At 36.6% G+C, this 14,132-nt stretch overlaps 2 protein-coding genes across 2 annotated transcripts; both read right to left on the bottom strand.

Annotated features, from left to right (window-relative positions):
- Window positions 1-73: 73 nt before the first annotated feature.
- On the bottom strand, window positions 74-951 carry LOC149027428 (histone H3.2). Its single transcript, XM_089162541.1, has one exon. The coding sequence runs from the start codon at window positions 843-845 to the stop codon at window positions 435-437; it is 411 nt and encodes a 136-aa protein (XP_089018667.1). The 5' UTR covers window positions 846-951; the 3' UTR covers window positions 74-434.
- Window positions 952-4,289: 3,338 nt separating this feature from the next.
- Window positions 4,290-7,087, bottom strand: LOC149027429 (actin-2). The gene is made up of 5 exons (XM_089162544.1): window positions 6,885-7,087; window positions 6,134-6,203; window positions 5,608-6,001; window positions 4,907-5,520; window positions 4,290-4,813 (listed from the first exon to the last, which is right to left on the bottom strand). Exons 2-5 carry the CDS (start codon window positions 6,191-6,193, stop codon window positions 4,748-4,750), a joined length of 1,134 nt encoding a protein of 377 aa, XP_089018670.1. The 5' UTR covers window positions 6,194-6,203; window positions 6,885-7,087; the 3' UTR covers window positions 4,290-4,747.
- Between the last annotated feature and the right edge of the window lie 7,045 nt (window positions 7,088-14,132).

Here is a 14,132-nt window from a genome sequence, read left to right on the forward strand (position 1 = left end):
TATTGTATAACCAATTCCTACAAGACTTCTGCGACTTTCAACCAGTTTCACATCCAGCAGTCACTCTCCCAATTAACCATCGAATAGTTTAAATACTATGAACTTGTCATAGAATTGGGATATGATGTCCAAATTGTCTGAGATCATTCTCATATTAGTGAAATCGTCACATTTTTTTCCTACTCTCTCTTTGCGGAATAGAGAAAAATTACAGTAAATCTCCATATATTTCTTCATTACAGTAGGAAAGAAGGACAAAAGTGATCCAGTGAAGAAGATAAAGAAGCAGATAAGCTACAACTACCGCTAATAGACCTACGTAAGACCTAAGTAGGGGAAGCGAGGGGAATGGAAGAAGAATGGAAGAAAGAACATGTAAATAAATAAAGAAGACCAATTATAAAGAGAGATAAAGAGCGAGACCAAGTAAGAGATCAAGCTCTCTCTCCTCTGATCCTTCGAGCAAGCTGAATGTCCTTTGGCATTATAGTAACTCTCTTAGCATGAATAGCACACAAGTTTGTGTCCTCAAACAAACCAACAAGGTAAGCCTCGGCTGCCTCCTGCAAAGCTGAAACGGCACTACTCTGGAACCTCAGATCCGTTTTGAAATCCTGCGCGATCTCACGAACCAGCCTCTGGAAAGGAAGCTTCCGGATCAAGAGCTCAGTACTCTTCTGGTACTTCCTGATCTCCCTAAGCGCCACCGTCCCAGGCCTAAACCTGTGGGGTTTCTTCACTCCTCCAGTTGCCGGTGCCGATTTTCTGGCGGCTTTCGTTGCCAGTTGCTTCCTTGGAGCCTTGCCTCCGGTGGATTTCCGAGCGGTTTGCTTTGTTCTCGCCATTACTCAAAGTTGGAGCAAAAAGTATTAACTGTACCGAATTGAAAATAGCGCTTGTAAAGTCAGATCTTAATTTACAAGAGGGGGAATACTGACTCTACCATTCTCAGGATTTCACCTTTTAAAGGGGAGAAAAAGGTGTTGGATTTTCACCGGGGAAAACAAAATAAAAAATAAAAAATAAAAAATTTGAGGGAAAGAAAAGGAAGGTGGGAAATGTTTTCGCCGCAGATTTCAAATTTTGATCGGGTGGTCGCGAGCGAATTTGAAGCGTTGATTTCAGTGTAATCGACGGCTTGGATTCTACGTCGTTGCGGCACGCGGATCTCGATTCGTGTTTTTGGGGGTTTTGGCGCTTCCCCTGGGTTAGTTTTGTTTTTGCTATGTTTCAAAATAATGTATTATATCCCATTTTATAAAACGATTCCTATGTGTTTCAAATTTTGTAGCGACCTGAGTTATTGAAGTACAATGTCTATAGGATTTATAAATATTTGAATTCAAACAATTTTGAACTATACAAGAGTTTGAGTGTTGAGAGAATTAATCTATAAATGTTATACTATATGTGAAGAGTCCTTCTAGTTAATAAACTGTTATTGTATGTGATTGATCAAAGTTTGAACTCCAATCAATCTTGGTATCAGGATCTCAAACTAATTGAATTTGAGTCGAATATGTTATTTTCCAGTTTGGGATTTATCATTGTTACAGTAATAACTTCGAACCACCTGCCGCCAAGTCAGCCCAACTTACAGTCAGAGCCATTGATCTAACAAGTCGTGGTTCTTTCACTCACTCCAATTCTCTCTTTCACACGACACCCTGAAACCTCTAAACTTCTTTTTCTCCATTAGTCTCAGTTTGAATTTGCATTCATAGCAGCCCCGCTGATCATCCAGGCTGGCCCATTCTAACAGATTCCTTGAATTTTGCAGAAAATCCTCAAAATAAAGAGATCTAACAGATCTTGATGTTGGTTTAGATTTCCCTCAATGTGGAGGATAGCTCATATAATTTATGAAAGGACAATTTAATCTTTCTCTAAAAATTGTCAAAAGCAAGGATGTTGTCTTATAGAAGCCAAGACCATAAAGGGCATTGACAATATGAAAAAGACAGTGCTTGCATAATGGTGATTTGATTGATTCGGAAACAATTCTTTCAATAGTGGTGCTAGAACAAGTTGGAGATGAAGTTCAAAAATAAACAACAAGGTCCTAATGATGCAAATACTCCCATAAAAGTTGAGATTGATGTTAGTTATCAAGAGCAATCACCAACACCTGAAGCTCCATTATCTATTCCACTAATGAGGTCTACCAAAGGTTGACAACCTTCCTCATGATATTTTGTTGATGAGTATATATCACTAACAAATGAGGGAGAACTAGTTTGTTTCAAGAAAACAATAGAAGATGAGCATAAGTATGAGTAGACTGAAGTCGTGCAAGATGAAATGAAATATTTGCATGAGAATCACAACTTTGAATTGGCAAAGCTTCCTAAGAGCAAAAGGCTTTGAAAAATAGGTGGGGTATTTAGAGTTAAGCAGTACTTGCATAATACAGAACACTCTTTACGAAACATAGAAATCACAATCCATGGCATACTACCTTGACTCTTATTAATTTAGAGTTGAAACTTTCCTCTCAAAAATTTGTTTTGGTTGAAGGGAAATGAATAAAGAAAGTAGAGTAAAATGAAATGATTTATTTTTTTCCCACTGTCATTTGGTTGCAAATGGAGTAAAGTAATATTAATTTTAACGAATTATTTATTTAGTTACAAAATTGATGTAAAATTAGTATACAAAATTATATATGAAAATCAAGTCTTACTAATGTGTTTTATTGCTATTTTTGTGTCATAGTCATGGACCTAAATGTCGATCGGATGTCAAACTGTGTTGGTGGAGCGACACAGGCGATATAGGCGACATTTCGGTCAACTTTTTGAGAATAAATCAAACAAAATTGATGATTAGATCTGCAGTGGGAGAGACCAAGAGCGCTGTAGAAAGAGAGATCTGAGACCAAGAGCGCTGTAGAAAGAGAGATCTGTAATGGGACTATGGGAGAGACCGAGAGAGATGAGAGATCTGAGAAAAGAGAGAGGGAGAGAGTCGTGACTCGTGAGAGTGTCAAGAGAGAAAGATCTGTAGTGGGAGAGACCAAGAGATAGAGAGATCAGTCATCAGAGATCGCAAGGATGAGAGGTCTGTTTGCCATGGTTTCTGGCAGCTTCCGTTCCGCAGAGAAAGAGAAAGGAAAAAAATAGTTAAATGAGAGAGTAGTTAATGCGAGAAAGGAATTTTAAATGAAAGAAAGGAAATAAATAAAAGAGATCGCAGATTCCAAGGTCGTAGAGATATTTTAATAAGGAGAGAGAGTAGTTAATGCGAAAATTTCAAATTTTGAATTTTAATTTTTCTCAATATATTGAGAATTTATTGCGATATATCGAACTTTAACGATATATTGGGATATTTTGACGATTTATCGTCGATATTTAGAAAAAATCGGTGTCTGGGGTTTCATGTCGCCCATCAGGATGAAAAATCGCCCCGTAAAAATCGCCGACACAAGGTATCATGGTCATAGTCCTTAATAGATTCTCATCATGACTTGATTTTTTTGTTCAGCACAATATTATAGATATACAATTAATAGCTAGTGTAGACCAATGAGAATAGTAAGATTTTACAGATTTTTTTTTTATTATATATATTTTTTAATCCGAAGAGTTTATATATAGGGGAAGGGAGGAATATTACTAATATAGGTACCGTCAGATGAGTGCTAACCCAGGACCTACCCGTGGGAGGTTGAGCTTTTAACCGCTCTACTAATCCACCATTGGGAAAGAATTCTTTCTTAGTGGGTGACTGCAAAAACAATCTCATCTCCAATGGATCCCATGTCATGACATTATATTGCTATTATTTAGTGTGTTTTCAATCAGTGTGATCTTAGCCAAATTTAATCTTACGGACTTTCCATCGCATTCAAACGCACATCATTAAAATTTCCCTTTCCCCAGCTGGCCATAGGGCGGCAAGGGGGGGAAAGGGGAAAAAACGGGCCCCAGGGGGAGGAGAGAAAGGAAAGGAAGGGGGACAACCCCCCAGAAGGGGGGGGGGCCCCGCGGTCGGACGTCCTCCCGCCAACCCCATGGTTAGGAAAGAGAATTCCATTTTGTTTTCCCCCCCTTTCCCCCCACCTTTCCGCAAACAAACGTAGCCTTAGTGAACCGTTGAGAGTATCCCAGCCCGCGATTAGCGTAAACCTACGGGATTTCCTAGATTAGAAGCTTAAGTTACTGGCAATTTGTGACTAAACCTCTGTTAATAAAGTTCCTTGGAAAAAAAGAATTAATTGCAGAATGGGTATAGCATATAAAACTAACTTCACAAGAGAAAACAAAGTATGTGCCAGAGGGTAACCATGCTTACAACACACCATATATATATATATAAACTTTAAAAAATAGTTCAGAACCGCAAACTGACACTAAAATAAAAAATTTCTCATACAATAAATATTAACAGACCTGCCCTCAAAACCCTTTCCCAAAAGAAAATTAAAAGGGGAAAAAAAATCCTGAAAGATTAGCAAACATCAAAGTCTCTCTCTCCTACATTTTACTACAATGGCTGCTTCGGAGATCACAAGGGGAGCCAAAGACACCGTAGCAATAATCTGTGCTCTTCCACCAATCAGACACCACGTACAATACAAGCTCTCGGATTATCAATCAACCCCGCCGCCATGAAGCAGCAGATAATACGGCTGATACACTCCCTCGACCTCCTCTCAACCAAATTGAGTTTACTTGACACGACACGGAAATCCAGCAGCAAAAATAAAAGAACTCACCACAGAATGACCTTCACTTCACTGAACTTAGAAGCACTTCCGGTGGACGATTGATGGACCAGACTCATCGTACTCAGCCTTGGAGATCCACATCTGCATTCATAAATAAATAACAAAAATAAGCAGGCAACTCCAGGCCCAAACTATGACACAGAAATAATAATAAGCCTCCAAAATCCGACTCACCTGCTGGAATGTGCTGAGAGATGCAAGGATGGATCCCCCAATCCAGACACTGTACTTTCTTTCTGGGGGTGCAACCACCTTGATCTTCATGCTGCTGGGAGCAAGTGCTGTGATCTCTTTGCTCATACGGTCTGCAATACCAGGGAACATTGTTGACCCACCACTGAGCACAATGTTTCCATAAAGATCCTTTCTGATGTCGACATCACATTTCATGATGGAATTGTAGGTAGTTTCATGAATTCCAGCAGCTTCCATCCCAATTAGTGATGGCTGGAAGAGGACTTCTGGGCAACGGAATCTCTCGGCTCCAATTGTGATGACCTGTCCATCAGGGAGTTCATAGCTCTTCTCCACGGAGGAGCTGCTCTTGGCGGTCTCCAGCTCCTGCTCGTAGTCAAGAGCAACGTATGCAAGTTTCTCCTTCATGTCCCTGACAATTTCCCGTTCAGCAGTTGTGGTGAAAGAGTAACCCCTCTCTGTGAGGATCTTCATGAGGGCGTCTGTGAGATCACGACCAGCAAGATCCAACCTAAGGATTGCATGTGGAAGGGCGTACCCTTCATAGATTGGCACTGTGTGACTAACACCATCACCAGAATCAAGCACGATACCTGATAAGAGGAAATATCTAATTTAGTAAAGCAAATACACATCTGAAGAATCAGACCATTACAGCTTTGGTTGCGACAAGTGCATACCCGTTGTACGACCACTAGCATAGAGAGATAGGACGGCCTGGATGGCTACATACATAGCGGGGACGCTGAAGGTTTCAAACATAATCTGGGTCATCTTCTCCCTGTTGGCCTTGGGGTTAAGGGGTGCCTCAGTGAGAAGAACCGGATGCTCTTCTGGAGCAACACGGAGTTCATTATAGAAGGTATGATGCCAAATCTTCTCCATGTCATCCCAGTTGCTGACAATACCGTGCTCAATGGGGTACTTCAGAGTAAGGATACCTCTTTTAGACTGAGCTTCATCTCCGACGTATGCATCCTTTTGACCCATCCCAACCATGACACCAGTGTGTCGTGGTCGGCCAACAATACTGGGAAACACTGCCCTGGGAGCATCATCTCCTGCAAATCCAGCCTGCAGTTTAAGACATTGGAAAGAGCATAAGAATTTATAGGAGATTCTTATGGGAGAGCGTTGCTGCAAACAAATTCCAAGAGATTAACTGACATCAGCCGAACTGGTTCAAGGACGGCAGGTTTAACTAACCTTGACCATTCCAGTTCCATTGTCACAAACGAGAGGTTGAATATCCTCTGCATCAGCCATTTTCTACTGCCTGCAGAATAAGAAGAAAAATATTCAAGCAGATAAAAACAAAGTAAATACAAGCAATCGGCACTCTAAACAGCTTCGACAATGTCGCATCTTCGCCGCAATCTGACCCGAAATTTATTATTCATTCATAGGCGAATACATTCGCCTGTTGAAATTATATAATTCTTAGGCACCAATATGTATTCACTTGAAGATCCAGATTTTCAACTAAAAATTAGAAGAACGGAAACCAATGAACGAAATGAAGGATACGCTTAAATAGAAAATTCAGGATTCCAGACAACAACAACAACAACAACAGGGAGGCAAGACCAGATGAATACACAAACTAATTATAGAACACTTCAAAGAAATCAACTCGGCTAAAAAAGCTATCGAACTGAAAATCCAGATAGCAGGCAGGAACTATAAACGGAAAACAGAGATAAACCAGACGAATCATCCTTTAGATCGCACTTTCAGACAAGTAATCAACGCGGAAGTCGGAGCAGAGATCTAGATCGGAGACAGGCAACGAGCTAAAGACTAAGTGATTTTTTTTTTCGGGTAGAAGATTAAGTGATCTACTATAACTACATCTACATTAGGAAACTCATCTTCCCACTCCCTAGATGCTTCTTGCAAGGAAACCTTAAGCAAGTAGAAATCGGAAAACCAGATTAGATGAGAGATCTGCGCTCACCTAGTGTGAAGAGATGGAACGACGACGAAGCTCAGAGAAACAGGGAAAGAGACGCAAGCAACTGTGTTCTTCACCTTGCTACCAAGACGGAGACCACAAAGGATAGGTTCTCAATCTCCCTCTACCTCTCGCTCACTCGCCAGGTACGCTCAAAATGAGGAAGAACAGGTTGTGAGGAAGCGATAAATACTAGACCTCATAAGTCATAAAACGGTGGTGAGATGCAAATGAAATGAAGTGAAATCAAATTAAAATTAAGTCGAAGAATTATTTCCACCACGAGAAAAGATAGCTGACCTGGCTGACAGACTTCTCTTTACTGTAACCGTTCGATCCGTCCCTTTTACGGTATCTCAACCTTCCGATCTGACTTTCGGTCCCCGGTGACCATCGCCACGTCAATTGGGCGGCTAGAACGGGACGTGCGTTTGGTGTGCTCACTGCTCACATCTACTTAGTCGCCGGCGAGCTGGGATGTAGTTTCTCACGGCTCCGCTCGGCGCGGCTCTCTTTTTTTTTTTGGCGCGGCTCTCCTTCGTTACTGTACAAAAAATGAAAAGCCAATGCACATCTGTCCCCAAGCCACTTTGCCAGCCAAACACAGTATTTTGACAGGAAAATTTTATGGATAAAGATTATTTAAATTCGGCGTGCATGTCAGAATCTTTCAGAAGAAAAAGAGAAAATAAAGAAAAAGAAAAAAAAATATACTTGGAACGTTGGAGAACCGTCAGATTTGAAATCGACGGTGTTCACGGAAAAAAGGAAAGGTAGGAAAATAAATGATTCCCGCATCATGTGGATGATGGCAGAATCAAACATTAAAGATGGATCCAGAAACGGGATGGACGATTAGAGAATGAGTGGTTGTGATTCTTTGATGATTGAATTCTCTTTTTTTTTGGGGTAAATTCTAGGATAGGTAATTCGTTAAGCATCTTATATCCCTATGCAATAAAACACATTAGTATTTTTAAAATTTTATATTTTCAACCAACCGCTCAATCAAGATCTAGAGAAGAATCGTAATAAATGGATGCTATATTGACGGTGATATTTGGGGAGCTGTTCAACGGTGAGTGACGGACACATACCACTATTTGGCCCCCTCCAAAACTTAAAATACAAATTTAAGATAAAGATAATGGGTACAAATGTCATTCTTAATCATAATTTTCATTAAATCCTTAATTTTAAGGAATAAATGTTTAAATTCTAATTAAAAACTAACTCACCATTCATGAATTTCTTCCTATATATTCTCATGTATTTTCATTTTTATTTATTCTCTCATGAATCTCTTCTTTTATTTCTATTTTTTCTCTCTTCTTTTTCTTACTCTCAAAAAATAGTGGAGTAGTTAGTAGACATTGAAATTTTCTAAATTTTCTCCATAGTTATTAGGAATTCACTCTCTCTTTCTCGAATTTTTCTAATATTATTTTCATAAAGTATAATTTTTTTTTTCCGTTTTACTTTCTTTCTCCTAAATTTTTTATTCTACTAATAGCAATTTAAATCTCGGTAGAATTCAGCCATTGATTTATCATATCTAGCCATAATCATTGATTTTTTTCCTAAAATTTCAATTTCTATTAATGTAAATTTAAATGTTGTTTAAGATTTCAGCCATCAATTTTATCATATCTAATCGTAATCATTTAATTTAATTTTTAAATCCTTAAACTTTCTCATAAAATTTCGATTCCTACTAATAGCAATTAAAAATTTTCTCCCACAACTTTAGCCCTTACTTTATTTTAATATTTATTTTTTATAATTTACTTATAATTGTGGGACTCACGGTGGGTCCATCATTGGCCCACGTATATTCGCCCCCCAACTTTCAAAATCTGCTCCCCCTGTCCCATTCGCCTCCTTAAAATGAAGAATAGTTGCTACTACGCATCTACGCCTACTTTATACAATAATAAAATGGTCTTCAAATCACTTACCATAAAAGAAAAAAGAATGAACTTCAAATCTTGAAGCTTAATTCGTATAACTTATTGTTCTTTTTTGTTAGTCTAAAAGTTCATGTTATTTTTTAATAAATCAATACTCTTTTGTAATACACAATATTCGAATTGGCTACAGCCTGCAAAATCACATTCAACTTACGGATTGGAAATCCCTAGGAATGTGACTGTCGTGCGAAATACAACATCAATGCCTTCAATTTGTTTCAAAGTTCTGCATTAGATCTAATTAATTCATAATAAAAAGTATCAAATGTATTTGATCATACTGAGATACACCATAAGATACAATAAACTGATATTTTCAATGAGCATTAAACTTCTTTAACTTACTAAAGCTCGTAGGCTTCTAAGTATATGACACATTAATAAATGGTTTTCCGTATGATTTCCATTGTCAAGGTTAATACCTCATTCATGGAATATTATGCATAATCATCTTTTATTTTAATGATATTTTGCTTTTTCTAAAATTGAGGTTCGAGTAGGCTAGCTAATAGGTTCACTGAGTACACCCTCTAAAGATAGGTTTTACATATAATTTAAATATAATTTCAAATAAATTCTAACTCTAATAATCATATTTTTAATATGAATGTGACTTAAATGATTAACTAACAAATACTGCTTTTAAATTTTACATTCATAGTCAAACATTAGCATCTTTGAGATAAGTATGATATCTTCCGCATTCTTTTCAAAATATGCATATATGCATCTATATTAGTACATTTGAACTCTCTAAATTATTTAAATATTTTTTTCACAACAAATGAGAGAGAGATAGGGTTTCAACCTTAGACCAGTTTTAGAGAATTGAAGTATTTCAACCAATTCAATCTAATATGAACATCCTTCATAAGTTTGCTTGGTTAGTTTATAGATAAAATCAAAATACATCTCCTTAAATAACCCGGATTGTTATGAGGAGTGAAAACATACATTCATACAACTTCATGTATTTAACTTAGGATCTTAGTACCTACCAATTTAATTAATGAAAAAACAAAGATAGATTTCTCCCTGACTCAATTAATGAAAAAGCAAAGATAGATTTCTCCCTGACTCAATTGGCTATAAAAACTATCCTATAAGGGATAATGATTAAGCTGTGATTTCTTTACCAAAAAAAAAAAGATTAAGTTGTGATTTAAGAATCAGATTTAATTTCATTTGGGAATTATAATAGATGAACAATAAAATATTCCCCAGTTTGAGATTGGCTAGTTTGTAGACGCATGATTGTCCATTAATTAATGTATAATTAGATTATAATATTTTCTTGCATGACTAAGACCAACATATCTTAAATGAATTTCAACATAAAATTTATACACCCAATTGCAAATGAACTATAAAATATTGTATTATTTCATATAGACTTATTAAAAAAGCTAGGTACATGTCATAGGAGCCTAACCTCAAGAGTCAATGAATGACACGGGTTTCATTAAATTAAAATAAACAAATAAATAACGACACAGGTTTTGCAAAACTTTAATTCCAAGAAGGTTGAAGTGCACAACTCCTAAATCTTAATTGATTTATGATTTACTTTTTGTTTTCTTAAAAGTTAAATTAGGAATGATTGATCAATGAAGAATAGCACTTAACTCTTAGTTTATAAGAGGGGGAAAAAAAATCTACACTTGAATTAGGTATAAAATATGCAGCAATAATGACCTGTGTTTTATTGAATGATTATAAAACATTACTAATGACAAATTAATTAATCTTTATATGGAAAATATGTTAGATGGCAAGGCCAAAATTGAAGGAGTAAAATTAATATGTATTAGAAGCTGAAACAAATAGTAATAATAATTACTATCTATCAAAGAAAACTATAAAAATATTATTATTATTATTATTTTAAAAAAAATTAAAAAAAGTAGAGCCAAAGGAATAGGTTTAATAGTTAATTTGACTAATGCCGTATCGATTCAACTAACTCTCCAACTTATACAATTCTGTATAAATAATTTATCGTTTGTTTTCTTAATAAAAATAAAAGGGCAAATTATCAATACCAAATTGATGTACAATATGTTGCTTACTCAACAATTCATTAGTTTTCTGATTTTAAAGTCACTGGATAGTTGCATGTGCTTCCATGTGCTAAAGTGACTCTCACTAGTTGTGTAATGTGTGACAACCTAATACTATGCTAAAGGCACATAAAAATATAATATAATAAAGAGCAACCATCTAAACATTAAAAAAATTAAAAAAACACACACAAAAAGATTGATTGCTTTGTCATTTGTCTGAGAGAAAGGAAGGGAGAGTGTTATTAATTAAAATGCGTGAAAATTAAACATTACAAAGACCTAAGGATGTCACATATGTGTGATGTTGAGTTAAGATGTTGAGTCGAAGAGCTTAACAGCTTATACATTAGAGGGGTTAAGAAGTAAATGAGGTATTTATGTAAAGAGGTCAAGTTGTGTGAGCTCATAGTAGGGAGACTATAGAGCTCTATACCTTGAAATGTCATCTCTGTCTAGACATCTCTTGTATTGTTTTCTCAAAAGCATGAAATGTAGAATGAGGAGGATTTGTTGTGAAAATATACCTTGAGGGCTACGCTTGAAAGATGATAAAATTGAAGCATTCAAAAGAATTTCAATCAAGGAAAGAGAAATATAAATCTTATATTTTATGATGATTTTTGTTAACTTCGTTTTGTTACTATATATCACTTGGTACATGAGGATTTGAACCATGTCCAATCAAGCAATTAACCAAAAAACCCCCAACACGATTCAAATGGGAACCAATTAGACAGAGGAAATATTTGTTAAAATTAAAGAACATAACTTGGAAATCAGTGTTTGAAAAGGCAGTTAATCCTACTGGGATGCACCCCAGTTAGAGTCCTGTTATGGAACACCTTTTATGGGAATCCGGATCCTCTCCCCGTTGTGGCTTCCTTAACACAAACATCGATGGGTCCCACTGGTGATTTTATTTTATTTTATTTTTAAATTTTTTTTCCAAAAAGGATTTTTCACCGTGGGCCCCACTGATGTTTGTGGTCAGGAAGCCATGAGGGAACACTTTGTGCTCACCGTACGGGTCGCTGATCCGGACTCCTTTTCTGGTGCCACATGAAATAGTATGTACAGTTTAGATACTTCAATAGGAAGGACAACATGTACCCTGACTATTTAAAGTAGAGTTTGTCCATTCTAAGAGCCCAAAATCAAACCCCCTACTTTCTTACTGTCCCTTCCCTCATTAGAGGGATAAGGTTTTCTTTTGAACTATTTGAATAAAAATCATTTCTATTGATAAGAAAACAAAGAAATCGCTATGCAGCAAAATTTATGTAGGTGCACCAAGATTTGTGCTAAAATAACTCTTTCTACAGCTCAACAATGACAATTTGGAAAGGGAGGAAGGGGGTTTTTTTTGGGGGGCCGCCCCTAATATTTCTGATTCAGTCAATATAAAATAAAATTACTTATCAATCGCTTTTATGAGGTCCATGGTTTGAATGCTCAGAATAAGATTGCCCATTCTGTGGTTTGAATATTCTTATTATTAAGATTTTGCAGATCCTAAACGGGCCAGATCAAAATTGGCTTCTGTTATAATTAATTCATACTTTGATTATTTCTAAGGTCTCAGATGAATTTTAATCGTTTCCAGTCAATTGAAAAATGATGCCGGTTGGGTCTAAATGGGTGCCTCCATAAACGAATGGTTCAGAATCAAAACAGTACCAACAAGTGCAGAGCCAGGGAGAAGATGTTTTCGATAAAGTCCTTGAGAATGTGCTCCACGTAATCTACATATGTTCCATCGACGTTCTTCTATTGCTTCATGGACTTTGCTTAGTTAATAATAATGGAGGTCTTAATCAAGTTTCAAAGCTGCCTTCACTGACCAGAGAAGAATTGCTTATCTTGACCGATTATTAAGTTTCTGGTGATTTCCAGAGTAGAGTTTAAGCGAATAAACATATTCTTCGTCCACAAGTTAAGTATCCCAGTTTCCATTATGGTTACTTTTGCTGGAACAAGGGTAGAAACCAAGCGAAGTCTCATTTTTTTCACTGTAGTTTTCCTGTAAACTACATAGATAGGAATGGACCGGTTGAGCTATATTTTTCTATTGATTTCTTTTGCTTGAAGCTTTCCTTTGGTTGACTAATGCTCTTTAAAATTATGTTTATTTGAGATATAATATGTATTTAAGAACTTCTCCTATCTTGTAGGATACAATTATTGAATTGAAAGAGTTTGAAATTGAAATCTTTTAAATTTTACGTTACATAGAGTTGTAGGTAGGTTCTATATCTAATCAATATCATACGCTGACTGATGTCATATTGGTGGCAGTGAAATAAGAAGGGGAAAGCTGTTTTTTTTTTTTTTTTTTTTTTCAGTAAAAGAAAGAAAAAAAAGTTAAGAGATACAAAACTAGAATATCTGACAGAAGATGAATCCACCATGAAAGTCTCCAACTCAAAACCCCCTTTGCTAGAAGGTGAGCATTTCCATTATTGATATGATGTAATTTATCGTATTTGACCAATAAAAAAGCAGCCCAGTTTAGGCCATGATCAACAAACTATAGACAAGCAACTTGAGTGTACCCCATGAGTCCAGGTAATTGCTAAAAGCAAAGCATCTGGAAACAAATCAGTAGCAGTTGTCTGCTACTGCTCGTCACGGCTGTGATTTTGCCACGTCAGCAGAATTTAAACGAATGGTTGAGCTTCAAACAAGGAAGATTTATTCGAAGCTCCGGCATTCCGGTGACAGGGTTATGTCACCGGAGTGCCCTGATTTCTCGTGAGAAGACAAAATGAGAGAGGGTTTCGGGTAATCCATGAATGAGGGACTTGGTTTGTAAATTAAGAAAATGTAATCCTTAAAATGTAAAAGAAAAAATTAATATTTACACATAAATCTTATTTGTTTGAATTTCAAACATTCGTTTAAATTTTCCTGAGGTGGCGAAATCACAGCTGTCGGCAGCAGCTGCCCGCTAATAAAAATCCATGTAGAGGGTATTTCTCGTTTGGGCTTCGTTGTTTCAGTTAAAACGTGTATAATACCTATTGGACATTTTCATTTTGTTTATTATTCAGTTAAAGCCCACTCGTGGCCCAATAGTACAAATTCCCCCACGGTCCAGGTCCAGCTTCAAGGTGTTCCTGGGTTGGGCCTTGTCCGTACAGGCAAAACATTGGAACATGCGAAACATTATTTTAAATATATGGAGATGCTTTCTCCAGTTATTTGATTGGAACAAGTGG

The sequence above is a fragment of the Hakea prostrata genome, chromosome 1 (assembly GCF_041222555.1).
Source record: "Hakea prostrata isolate BN-2017 chromosome 1, UWA_Hpros_2, whole genome shotgun sequence".
Classification (NCBI taxonomy): Eukaryota; Viridiplantae; Streptophyta; class Magnoliopsida; order Proteales; family Proteaceae; genus Hakea; species Hakea prostrata.